General features: G+C 40.2%; 1 protein-coding gene across 3 annotated transcripts in view; it reads right to left on the bottom strand.

Moving 5' to 3' along the window:
* SIM2 (SIM bHLH transcription factor 2) overlaps positions 1-13,656 on the bottom strand; it is a 64,361-nt gene that overhangs the window by 4,697 nt on the left and 46,008 nt on the right. For all 3 annotated transcript variants that reach the window (XM_068425304.1, XM_068425302.1, XM_068425303.1), the window contains exons 9-11: positions 9,722-9,869; positions 7,672-7,840; positions 6,527-6,935 (exon numbers count right to left, since the gene is read on the bottom strand). In XM_068425304.1, the coding sequence (XP_068281405.1) occupies positions 6,527-6,935; positions 7,672-7,840; positions 9,722-9,869 (726 nt within the window). The remainder of the gene's footprint in view (positions 1-6,526; positions 6,936-7,671; positions 7,841-9,721; positions 9,870-13,656) is intronic.

Here is a 13,656-nt window from a genome sequence, read left to right as displayed (position 1 = left end):
GAAATGTGACCTGCTATCAAAACTTTGGCCTTAAGTAAGCTGTTTTCAGAGATTTATCAAACGATTTACCAAAGGGTGGATAACATTTATTACATGTCAATGATTCAATGATCAGAGTAACACAGAATTATTCTTCCTGTCACTGTGGAAGTTTGTGGAAGCACCTGCCCTTGTAAGTAAAGAAGAGAGTGTACTGACATGTCAGTATCTAATTTGTGATATCTATTTGTAATGTATGTAATATCTACATTGTGTCACGTTAAAGGCTTTGCTTTTTCTCTTTGAAAAGCTAGCAGCAGATATTAAAAACATCTATTGAAAAGCAGCAGAAATACTTCTTGAGTAATGCTGTATCTCTGCTTTTGAGGTACTATCATATAATAAAGCTATATGTATAATATAAATTTAATTTACAACATACACTGAGAATGTTTGTTTGAAAGTGGGAGTACTAAACTGGGTACGCATGGGAAATTGGAAGCTAGATTCTTAAATTTTCGAGACAGTATGAACCTAGGATTTCTATTCAGGCTTTTTCTCTAAAATATAATGAGTAATGTTAGTTGTAAGTTTCTGCATGGTAGCTGAACTCTTGAAACTTTCTGAATTGCTTTTATCATTTTCTGCTTGGCTTGCGCAGCTTTTCCTTTTTCCCGCAGCCACTGGTTTACTCCTATACAGTATGGCTAAAATTAGGCAAGTACTAATTTTTTTGCACTGTCTTGTATGAACAGTTTGACAGTTATACTGCTCCTCCAAGGCGTATTTGAAAGTTTTATGTTAAAGGTTAAATGGGGCATTTACCAAATTTCTCAGATTAAACCTAAACTCTATTTTGGGTTATGCTCCTTGAAAGCCCTGGACATCTAAGTGCCTTTTATAAAAGGGATTTTCTGTTTTTCTAAAAATTTTATTCAACATCTTAAAAGTTTTGGAGTTCCCCTGTAGTGGTTGCTGACGTAACTGTACACACTAATAACTAAATATTCCCTGTGCTATAGTAGACTGGCAAAGCCTTCGTGTATAACAGAGGAAGCAGAAATAGCTCAATTGTACCTTTTTTTATACACACAGCTTCATTAATTTCAGAGGGAGTTACACCACATAATTAACACCAGAATTTAAACAGGAATCTGGATCCAATTTATTCTTGATCAACCCACCACCCTCCTAGAAACAACAACCTTTCAAGTTATTCTTTTTAATTTCCATGTATATATTTTGTACCAAGAAGTATATGCAGTCCTAAGTAAACTGAATTCTCACCAGCTGTTGAAAAATGGGCCTCTTAGATCACAAATCAAAACAGGCATTCAGCCACATGCTTGAGTATAACTTGGAAATGTTACCAGTGTAATTATACTGCTATAATTTTAACTCCACTTTTGGCATGAAATAAGTATCTATGCTGAGAGTTACTGACATATAACTAATATGGTTTAACTAATCTGGTATACTGGTTTTAGTGTTTTTCCCACTTGACACATCCACAGGAGTGATGGGTTTGTTCTCTCACTGCAGCGTGGAGTATCGTTACTTTAAGGCTCAGCTCTAATCTTTGAACAAAAGATTGTCCTTTTCCATTTTTAGAGCCCACACTTGTAAGAAGCTGAAGCATCACAGCTACCAGTTGGCCTCTATCTTGTTATCTTCCTTTTTGCAGTCTCAAATTCTGCTGGGCTGATGGCCATCTTCTTGGTACCAAGAAGTAATTTTCATACTTGGGGATTTAGAGGATATTATCTGTTTTGTTCTCTCCTGTTTCTCAAACGTGACTTTCATCTCTTCTGTTGTTTAAGAAGGTAAGCATCTGGTTAATTGTTTGCAGACTTCATTTAAAGTTGTCAGCATGTTCGTGGAGTTAGAGCAGACAGTTGAGCATGTCATGTCTGCAGTGCGACAGAGCACAGTAGTTTTTGTCCGCTCACATTCAGAACAGTTCCTGGAGCTAGCCTTAAACCTGCTTTTGTCTTCCTTTGCAGACAAAAACCCATGGATGCCCTGGGAAAGGCTCCTCCTGGGGAGTTTTTTCATACAGAAGTTAATAGAAAGCTGACCAGCTGCTCTGTGCTGCAGTAGAAAGGCAGCACCCCAGGGTCGCTTCCACCCATCTGGCACGTGGGCAGTTGCCAGAGTCCCTGCCTCAGCAGGTGCACGGGGATCCTGTGCATTCTGCACTTCTCCAGTGCTGAAAACGCTTTACAGTCGTTGAAGTCGGTGCCTTAATTTGGGATGCTTTCTGGACCGCTCTTCTGCCAGAGCAACTCAGCAGTGCCAAGTGAGGTAGATACACTGCACATCTAAGGTTGTGTATCATACCAGGGTGATAGCAACTTTCTAGAAGGGCCTTTATACTTACTTACACTGCCTCCATTCATAGCAGCCTGCAATTGCAGCAGTGAACTCAGTCCTTCAGGCATCGTGTCTCTCTTAATTCTTGCCAAGTAGCTCTGCCTTCCTGCTGGCGCACAGGGTGCGGCTCGGGCAAGTTGAGGGAAAACCTGGAGATAAGAGCCCCATCACCTGGCAGCCTGCTCAGGCTTCAGCATCCAACCATCCAAGTGGGAACAGGAAGGCTACTGTAGCAGGTATTGGTCTTTGTTTAAAACATACCATGTCTATTCATAGTTACAGTGTACTAGGGCGATCTTTCCCCTGACAAACGTGGTGTTGCAGTTAGGAGCATTCCCTCCTCACCTTTAAAGAGTGCAAAGATCAGATGGTGCTCAATGGCAAAGATGCTTGCAGAAAAGGTACTTCATTCAGAATGAAATTCACATTTCATTCACATGCCTTTCTGTACCAAGACATTAATAGGTAGAGCTGCTCCTAGTTCTCTCATTGACCCATCTATTTCAGTAAAAATGAAAGAAAGGCATCTTGGAACCGGGTTAAAACAAAGACAGACTGGTACTCAGCATTGATCTTCATGCAAAAGGTGTGCAGTCCTTATCAGCAGAGTTTTGCATTCTGTCTGTGAAAAGCCTCCATTTTTAGGACACAGCTGAAGCCCTCTTCATGCATGCTTTGTCTTGCACAATTTTTGTTGGGCTTTCTGATCTACAGTAATCTCAGCATACTCCTGACAGTTACTATATATTTTGAAAAAACAATATGCCAACACTTGAATGTTGACATGTAGCCCGTGATGTTTCAGTATGTTTCCTAATCCTTTGTGCAAGAGGGCCTTCAGAGAAGAGGAGCAATTACTCAGTTGCTCTGAGTTGTGCTGGAGACCAACAAGCAGAGCCACTGTACTGCTCAGGTCATGCACTCCTGTGTCACAAAGGCGTGCTGATATTCCTCCGTGTCAAACAAGGCAAAGAAACAACAGGTCTTAATACTGTCCATGCCCATGAAAAAGACGTTTTTCAGATTAGTTTGATATCTCTGCTGTGCCCTGGTCTGAACCCTAATTGCAAATCATTTGAGGCATGGGCTGATGTTGTAATTTCTATGATGTTCTCCATTATTCTCCCTCCAAAACCAATAAAGACCTCTTTGCCTCTAGTGGAATGCACTTTTCAAAGAAGATGTCATATATTTCTTTCAGTAGTCACAGGCCAAACCTGGGGAGTTGGGTTGAGGGAGGAAGATAGACTAGAGGTTTTCACAGATGTTCTTAGTATTCTTCATCATTTCCTGAGTTTTGGCATGATTAGTGGCACTGAGCTCCACACAGATAATACAGACCGGCCAATGGCATAACTTAATGAGAAGTGGGTACTGTGATACCCACAGCAGTAATGTATCCATCCAAGTGTACAAAGGAAACATCCCTAAGAAGATGGTTGCCTTCTCTGAAGTGAGTTTCTTTTCTGATGACTAAGCCAGCTGGAAAAAAGTGGAAGAAGCTTCGAAACCAGATTCTGAGGCAGCAGCATCTGATTTGCAGGCAGTTTTATCTGCTACGTGCTTTTCCAGAGCTTTGATGGCTTGGCATGATGATCTTAAAATCTCTGATCTCTCTAAAAGAAACTATTTTCCATAGAGAAAAATGTCTCTGGCCTACGGCATTTTTGGCAGATGCCTCTATGGATGTGATGTGGAATAGCCCTAGCATCCAACCCGGTTGCCAGATGTCATATTTGGCATTGCTTTTGGATTGAAGATAATGATGCTAAGCAGATCCTCTCTGCTTTGAAGCTTACTGGCTGTCAGTTTTTTAGTGAACCGCTGGAAAAAGCAGCAGTTGACAAAGTAAGGAAGATCAGATGCCCCTTTTAATTTGAAGCAAAATGTCACTTCCAAAGGTTCAGATTTCTCACCAGCCTCAGCAAAAGCACACAGGGCTGCTTCTACCTCGTGAGGAAACAAACTCTGGAACAATTACGTATAAATTCTCTTTGCATTGGAGGGTCCATTTTTCTTTCCCCTCTTACAATGCTGTGTGTGAACTCAAGCAATGATCTCTGACCAGGCCTGAGTTTTATCATATTCTTTTTACCTTCCTAAATAGTACAATTGTAAATGCTTTTTCAGAGAATTAATTGTACCAAGTCAGTTTTCATCAAATGCCCAATAGCTAAACATCCGTTAAAATACATCTATGCTCAAAAGAGAACCCACATATTCCAACTTAAGCAACAAAATCTCAAGTAGAAGTAGAACCAGAAGTAAGAACTGCTGGTATCATATCTCCATTTTCCTCTTCTTGAGGAAACGGTGAAGATGTGTATGCATGATGAAATTGAAAAATACCAGCAGTTGCTTGCAGTTTTTTGTTGGGATTTTTTTTCCCCTAACATATTTAACAGTATTGCTGTGGAATGCTTCTGACTTAATGTATTTACTAGAAGTTATCTGCCCATATCAACCGACCAATAGTAAATTGCTTGTCTGCTGCTATGTTCACTGGGCTTTTCTGGCAAATTTTATGGCCACGGTCAGTTTTACAGAGTGTTCTCTGAACAGGCTGTTCTTTCCACGTCCATTCTCAGTGTATCTGATGGCACTCTCTGACCAGCAAGGGGTGGATCTACTTTTTCAGTCAGTCTCACAGCATCTGTTAGTCTGGAAGCAGAGAAGAAAAGCTGGGCTGACTTCTGTACACCGAGAATAGCTTTGTTCCTACAGACTTACTGGGAGTCTACAGAATTTGCTTCAATCCTTATACTTATCCTCAAAAGATGTAGCTTTTTTTTTCTTTTCCACAAAGTTACAGCATCTTTAGAAAGGACAAAACCTTTTCTTATTTGTGGTTTAAAGCTACTCCTTTTCACACCCAGTCCACAACAGCAACAAAAGGAGGCCAGCACTTTAAAGGAGCATGGGCTCAGAAAAAGCGTTTAACCTGCACTAGGCTGTAAGAAGAGCTTCAGTCTTGCTCATTTTCAACCTAAACACAGAGTAGTAAAATGTTACAGTCAGTTAGGTGAGGTCAATCGGCTAGGTGAGGTCAAACGGTCCTGTGAGGGACAAAACCCCGGGGCAGAAGTTATTTACTTCTCTGTGGGAGACACATTCAATATCTGATACCATCTTCTGTCTGATGTAGCAAGCTCAGCTTCTAACATCTGCAGGTATTCCCTTCAGATCTTGGATATATAATGTCATGTCCCTAAGTGCTTGTTTCTGGTATTCAAGAATCTTGAGCCTATCTTTTCTAGCTTTTTTAATTTTAAATTTCCACCACTGATTCTTCCATCCTGTCCTTAATGAAGCTAGAGGAAAGGAGTGTTTCTGTCTAACTTTATAACAGTATGTCAACCAGTCAGTCCTCATCAGTGATTTTTAACTAATCACAATGGTGTATGCAGATAGATGTAATGTATATGAGGTCTAAGGATTGGAGTGTATCTTGAGATTTAGTTTTAGTTACATTTAGTTACATTTACATTTAGTTACTTTATAGCTTTTCAAGGTTATTTCTTATAGGTTGCCACCTCAGAAAAGTCAATGTCTTCAATGCTTCCTTCAAAGTATTTGAGCTGACCATCTATATAGAAAGATAATGCAGTTGATCGGGGAGGAGCATGGAAGACATTTTTAAATAAAGCAGAAGACAGAGCGTTTCATTTACTCATTCACTGTAGTAACTGTAAGGTAAAGACTTTCAGAATGGCTTCATACTCAGAAAGGACACCTTCAATTTTTATGGAAATGCATCATGTTTATTTTAATTCCTGTATGTGAACTGAAGTACATTTGTTCCTTTCTGACTTCAGCAATGACTTACCTGAGCAATTCCACTAAATAACTCTGATTGATAGTGCAAAACATGAAGGTAAACTGTGCCAGTATTAAAGGAGGTGGTATCTCTGCCCTGTTCTAAAAGTTATTCTGGTGAATACATTTTTGCAACTGATGCTTTGATAATATTCCTAATCAAGTGCTTATGGTAATGGGAAGAGGGATGAACAAGTAAATACTATAAACAGAGCAGCTGTCACACTTCTGTGTTTCTAATTTTCTGTGTTTCCTAAACACCTTGTAATTCCCATTTTCAAACTACAATTACAAATCTTTCCCAGACACCCCACAGCTTTGTTTTTCTTTTTTTCAGTTTTTTAAAAGTGACACCCACCTTCATAACTCTGTGCAAGATTATGTCGGATGATGTTCACTGGCTGATCAGGAAGGTTTTTGGATGGTGACTGGGTGCTGGGTACCAAGGAGTTGGCATAATGCCACTGGCATTCCCCATTCGTCTGCAGCGTACTCAAGAAAAATCGAGCCACTTCACAAGGCGCTCCTTGAGACTGCCCAAACTTTGAAGGCAGCGTTTGCTTTTTGCTACTGAAGACATGAGAATCTACAGGAAAGTGTCCATAATGGTAAGAGAAAGGCAAGCTATATGATGGGGCGTATAAAAGTTCACTGTTTTCTGAATGGAAGTTTTGTTCTTGAATGGTGGCAGCATTCACTACAGGACTGGATCGCCAGTTTCCCACCTGGCTGCATTCCAGTTTGTCTGTTTGGAAAGAGCTGTATTGCTGGGGGAAAGAAAAAAAAAAAAAAAGGAGGGGAAGAGAGTTAAATGACTAACTTTGTTATTAAACCGCATAACATATCATACAGGCGCCCAAAGCTGGGCCTCCTTGAACTGAGATCTCACTGGCTAAAGGGATTGGCTTACCAGTGCATTTAAAGTTCCTTGTCTTCCTGATAACTTTACCTTCACTTAACATGGGAACAAAAACCTATTTTGTCATCTAATGTCAAGGGTTTATTTGGTAATTTTGCCAGTTGGATTTTAGCTAGTAAGTACAGACAGTTGTAAATACCAGAGGGCAGAAGTCATTGATAAATGGAGTAGCAGACCATGAAAATTATTTTGCCTATGGTGGTATGTCAAGCTTTAGAATGGTAGGAACACAAAATCTGTCCTTTGCATTAGCTTCTATCACAATGATTTTCTTTTCCCACTCTCTCCCTCCCTTCCCTCCAGACTCCAAATGCTTTTTGGGCTCTCACTGTTTTGAGTGTAGTATATCTGCTAGCTGCATTCACTGCTGTTGTGTTTGCATCACTTGCCAGAGTTGGTTTGTGCTACTTGTGCTGTCCACCCCAAAAACAGAAGGATCTAATTGTATTCCGGCCTACAATGGAGTTCTTGCAGCAGAGCATACTGTAGTCAGCTTTACAGTAAGTTCAGTTCTGGATGATCCCTATCCTGTCCCAAGCGCTCTACCACAACAATTGATAAGTAAATATTGCTGAAAAAGTTACCTGTTGTGGGTAAGGCGTTGTTCTGAGTTTTGCCTTCATTTTATTACTTTTGGGTTTTACTATTTTCCTTGTTTCCTGCGAGGTAGATACTGAGTTCCTGCATGAAAACTGTGACTTAGAAATGGTAACCTGGTCCAGTGACAACTGAAGTTCCTTATACTCAATATCTCTGCAAAAGAACAGTCCAATAAATTACATACTCAAACATACTGCACAAATCCAAAATAGCTCCTTTGAAAATACATGTTAGCTTTCACAACGTTTTAATTTTCATTCTTCTAAGATTTTCACTGTGTCTGCAGTGTGAGGTTGGGGATGTCAGCAGGCAATGAATTTTAAAGTCTCACCCCATCCCCACGCAAGTCTGTCACAAATGTTCCACTGGGAACCGCGTTAACACCTTTGTACTAAGTGTGCCCACTCTCTGAACCTAAGCTGTGCCAACTTCTCAGCCATCTGTGGCACCCTGCAGTTTGGAAACACAGCCACGTCAGCTGATAGAAAGACACAGATCAATTCATCTGTCTCCTCCTCAATCAGGAATTGGTCTCTACCCTGGCTCTCACAATTAGCCCCAAGTAAAGGAAAAGGAGCGATGTTCCTCTCCTGTCAGCGTAATGTGCTTGTAACTAGACCACAGGAGCTGCAGTGTTATTTTTCTGACAGTCTCTAGACTTTCATTTCTGCTCTGTTCTGTTCAGTTTTATCTGAACAGACGGGGCAGATTTTTGTACAAAAGAGCACAAAAAACAAATCAAGAACAGACTGTGGATCATATTTTGAAACATTAATTGATACAGATCTGATGATTAAATGATCTCCCCTGGTTTTGTCAGTAGCAACAGTGGAGCATATTTTTGAAGGGATAACTAGAAAAAATCCTACTTCTCTCTCAATTCCTGTCTAGAACTCACTTCCATCACTTTTTGATGATGAATAACCTGGAAGTAAATTCAGCTCAAGAATATGCTGTTATATCCCTAGCACAGTTTCCTCCTTTTTACTCAAATCACTTGCCCCAACTCATGGGACTCAAGCAGATCGCAGGGCTGAGTCTTTCCCTTTTGCTGCTGGCTCTCACATCTGTACAGGAATGAGGGCAGTATTAGCCAGTGTGTCCAGGACTGAGTACCTACTTCAAGTAGTTTAAGGAAACACTGTATGCTTTCTCAACTCATATACTTTAACTCCCCAAAGTCAGGTATCAGAGACAACATTGTAATAAGCAAACACGCATGAGCCTACCACATACATCATGCAAACAAATCTTTCAAGCCAGATACGAAATGGACCAGTCTAGACAAAAGAGTGAATAATTCCCTACTTTTTTACGCTATTGAACACAAGGGGTGCCCACTATCCCTTTTTTTTTTCTTTTCCACCACAGATAGTCTCTTCAGTCACAATCTGTTTCACTATTACTCATCCCTCTTATTCTATATAGATTTCTCTCTCTCTCAGGTTTATATCAAGATAAGAATTTTGTAACACCTTCATGACTTGAAACAGAATTCATAAACTGCGGGTCCGAACCGCTGTACATTCACCAGCTCAGCGGGAGCTACTTACCATTGTGAGAATGTAGTTTTGCCCTGAGTGTCTGTGCAACCCAAGGCAAGTGAGGGAATCCCCAGTGATTCATCTGTCCCTGAAAGGAGTAACGCTTCCTACCATGTCTGTGTCTCACAAATTGACCCTATGACCTCTGCTGGGTATCAGTAACTTTCACTGTGTCTGGACAGTCACAGTGCAGTTCTGATGCCAGTTACAGAACTGGGGTCCAGGTCTAACGCATATGGCTACAAATGGTATTACATTCAAGCATATGGTGTATGAGGTAATCATCAGGAAAACTAGCTCTTTTTAGCCCGATATAACTAAAAGAGGGAGGATATGAGGAGAGAAAAGTGGCTGTAACATGCAAGCACAGAATGATACTGGAAGACACAAGTAAAATAAAGGATTTAATTAGTAATGAATTAATTACGGGTAACATGCAAAATGAATCAATTACTAATAACATGTAATGGTACAAAGTATTTTGACTTACGTAAGGACATAATTGACACTCACTATGCAGTGAGGCCGTGATGAACGGCTGTTATGCACAATAGTAGCATAGCTCTGTACCCAAACCCAGCCTCCATGCTTGGACAGTAGTCGATAGTACTTGGTTGTGACTTGGCCTTTCACCAACACTGTGAATAAAATACAAAAAAGCATTTCACATTGCTTGGACTTGTGACCACTTCCTGGAGAGATTTATTTGCAAGGCAGGGACTTTTCTCCCTCCTCCCCCTCCCTTAAACCTCCTTTTCCCACCAAACTTTCAACAGCTCCCCTGCAAAGGTGTCTGTCCTGCCCCTTTACGTAGTTTCACAAGGTCACATAATTGTTTACAAATAGTATGTTGCAAACTATTAAGATTTGTCTTCCTTCTTTTCCAGTTCACCCTGCTCTCTTATGCTTATGTTCTGCAAAAACACTTACTGTCTCTAATCTTCTAGCTGAAAAAGAGAAGTTCAAGGCAGCAAAAATATTTTGCAGTGGACACAACTAGCTTGAATTTTTCCAGTATATCTGGAAGCTTGCTAGATTATTGTGTATTTTGCAATGCATTTTATGCTATGATGCTTTTTCCTCTGTAAGCTCTACATTTTGAAGGTTGATTTAAAAGGGAAAAATTAAAATGCTATTTGGTTCTTAAGCACACAAATAAAGACAAGGCCAGAGAGGTGAATCAGTTATCTGATATCACTAGAAATGTAATCCTCTATAGATCAGTTTGGATTCTCTGTGAACAAAGATGTTTTGGCATAAGGTTATGCTATAATAGGAGTTGTGCAGCATCTCTAAATATTTAATCTATAATACATGATTAAGAAATTGAATTACTGCTTGCAAATGTAGGGCTTGTACAAGACTGAACTTAGTAGCAAAGCTCACTGTGATTTTGTTCTCTCATTGTACGAGCTTGGTGCAGAAGCAGATACATAATAAGGAAATCAAACAACAGCTTTCTCTTTCAACCAACTCTAGTAGAGCAAATGACCCCTTGAAAATATATAGCCTTATAATTAGTATTCATAGAAGATTTCTCTGACAAGGAGGGCATCCAATGTTAAACTGGGAACTAAAGAGTGCATAATCTTTGGAAGTTTGTTTACTGTTTGCTAATCAACCATATGGCTATCAATCAGTCATCGCTGGGGTTGGCTTTTTTTTGTTCCATTGTTACTTGGGGGAGAAGGGTTTTGTAATTTCAATAGTAACCAGAGACCACAATAATGTGAATAATGTGAATAGCCCAGTGTAAGACTGACAGAAACAGAAGAGCAAGAGTTCTTGTTCTTCCTAAAAGTCCTCTATGTCTGTAGCATATAGGTCATCTCTCTGGACTGCTTACTCTCCTATCCATCTGCACACATCACAACATATTTAAACTTTTCTTCAAATCTAGAATCTCCCTAAGAACACCAAGCTCTTACAAAATGACTATAGACAGGTCTTTCTGGAAGTGTCAGTTTTCCTTCCATTACAGGATATGGTATCCATTTGTTCAGAAAACAAACAGATAAACAACAACATCTTGCAGGACATTCAAAAACCCATCCTCACTGACACCAAGCCACTAGTATTTAGAGTTTGAAGTCTCTCTTAGATATCAGCTTTTTGCCTTATACTTGCTGGTGTCCTTTTTCACACTTACATTTCTACATAGATAGATGTACAGATATTTAAGAAAATCATGAGGAATATGTGTGTGAGTATGTAAACACACCTACAAAATATAAAGGGATGTGTACTCTTTAAGTGCAATGTGTCGCTCCAAGGTAAAGGTCTTGTAGCTGCTACTCAAAGATTCAGTGTAACAACGCTAAATAAGTCTGTTGTAAAAATATTTGTTAATAATCAGCTATATGCCATGGAATCACTATGTTTCTTGATGTTCTATAATCCAAATGGTCCGGTTCTAGGAGATGATGCTTACATTTTGGCCTAGATCATCTAACAGATATTTTTTGTAATGTGATCTAGGCTTTTTAGAATTATGTCTTCGTGCTAGTTTAATGGTCAGGTTTTCCTTGAATTCAAAATGCCTTGCTACTCAGTCTTCCAAAACAGAAGTTAATGCTGTAATGGCTCGCTAGCTACAACAAAGTTCTTCCATGTGCTTTGGGACTAGTTTCGACTTTCTCTCACTGATTTTTTTGAAATCCCTGTTTTAGTTCTACAGCTAAGACAATATTTTAAAAGATGCGAAAACCACTGAGGACTACAGTGTTCAGCTTTCTTTCCTAATTATATGGATAAACCAATATTTCTCCTGGTACAGGGGAGGACTCTGTGTCTCCTGCATTTTTAGCAATCTGGGGAAAGTCTGACCGTGGCTAGGGGACAGTAGCTGTGCTTCTGATACAGTAAATGAGGTCAATTTCCATTTGGATCTGTGTTAAATTACACTGTTTGATGTTGATGCTGATTGGGAAACCTCAGAAATGGGAATGAGGTAAATCCACTACCAAGACAATCTGTGCAGGCTCAGACTTCTTGGTGGCCTCCGCTGCAATCAAATGGGGAGGATTCAGTGGCTTTAGCCTTGGCTCTTAGATATGCCATTTGTAACTGGGTGTTCCGCTGCTGTGGTTCCCTCCTCGTTCAGCAGGCGAGCTGAAAAAGGCACTGGGCTGGCTGGGCTGGTCCTTCTGGTCTGTCGTAGATGGCTATTTTAAAAGGCTCCAGCAGGCTCACAGGCATGTGGTTGGGAGTTCCTAGCCTGCACTTAAGGATACTACTAAGAGAAATTGACTTCTCGGTTCCTCACTCGCAGCAGTTATTGTTTTATCTTCCCTGGTGCCCACAACTGGCACATCATTGGTCCAGTCCTCGAGCAGCGTGATCAGTGGATGGTGCCCTAGCGGACTATACAGTTATTTTGCCCTCTGAAAACCTAGTGCAGCTCTGCCGGAAGGCTTGCTTGCTGGTGGAGCAAAAGTAGACTCGATGCCACGGCCAGAGTGTAAACTGTGCTCTGCTATAAGATAGGTTCTATAAATACATAGGTTGACTTCCAGGAAGCGGCAGAACAGTTTGGTGATGACATCAGCTGGGGCTGGGGCTTGCCTTGCCAAGGCACAGAGACGTGACTCTTGTAAAAGTTTATGTGGGAAGAGCAATGATGTTACAACATGTGGGATGCACAAAATCCTCCTCACAGAGAGACAATGGTACAAATGAAGCGATTTCTCTGAGGCCAGAAAAATATTTTGTCTCTACTGGAACAGAGGAATACTTTGTCTGTACTGGAACAGCTTCTCTACCCTGTCTTTTAGGATGCAAGATCCTTAGGCAGGGACTCATTATTTGTGTGGCCACATGTCCCTAGTTGCAGAGCAAACACTGTGTATATTGATGGTGCTATAGAAATAAATAACACTGGTTCAAATGCCAGAAGCTTTTTCATATATCTGGAAGCTAATCAAATGTTTAAAACAGGAAACACTGTTTGCTGCCAGCACACCTTAGGCAAATATTCACATCCACATTTTCCTCATAGTCTGATGTTCTTGTTATATCCCTTCTAATTGGTTTCCCTCACTGCTTCCTTTGTTTTGTTCTTTGTGCTGCCTAACTTAAAGTTCAGTTGCTTTAGGTCTTCAGTTTGGGAATTTTTTTTCCTCTTTGAAAAAAGCAAATTGTTACCCTAGTTTAGAGTTGCCTTTTTTTTTTTCTTTTCTTTTTTTTCTTAATACCCTTATTAGGTGTAAGATGTTTCTCTCCAGATTTCTTCATCAGATGACACTTAATCATCAAATTGCTTTATAGAATGGTACGTCAAACTGGCCAACCTTTTACTGTTCGTGTTCCTAAGACATTTACTGATGGATGGTGGGGGAGTTATAACAGTGCTCCCGAGAGGAAGTTTGTACACTTTACATCTGTTTTAATAATTCCTATTACTTGGTATTCGGTCCGTGATTCTGA

This window comes from Nyctibius grandis, chromosome 2 (genome assembly GCF_013368605.1).
Source record: "Nyctibius grandis isolate bNycGra1 chromosome 2, bNycGra1.pri, whole genome shotgun sequence".
Lineage (NCBI taxonomy): Eukaryota > Metazoa > Chordata > Aves > Nyctibiiformes > Nyctibiidae > Nyctibius > Nyctibius grandis.
Note: the sequence above shows the minus strand (reverse complement) of the source record. Positions and strands in the feature narration are given on the sequence as shown.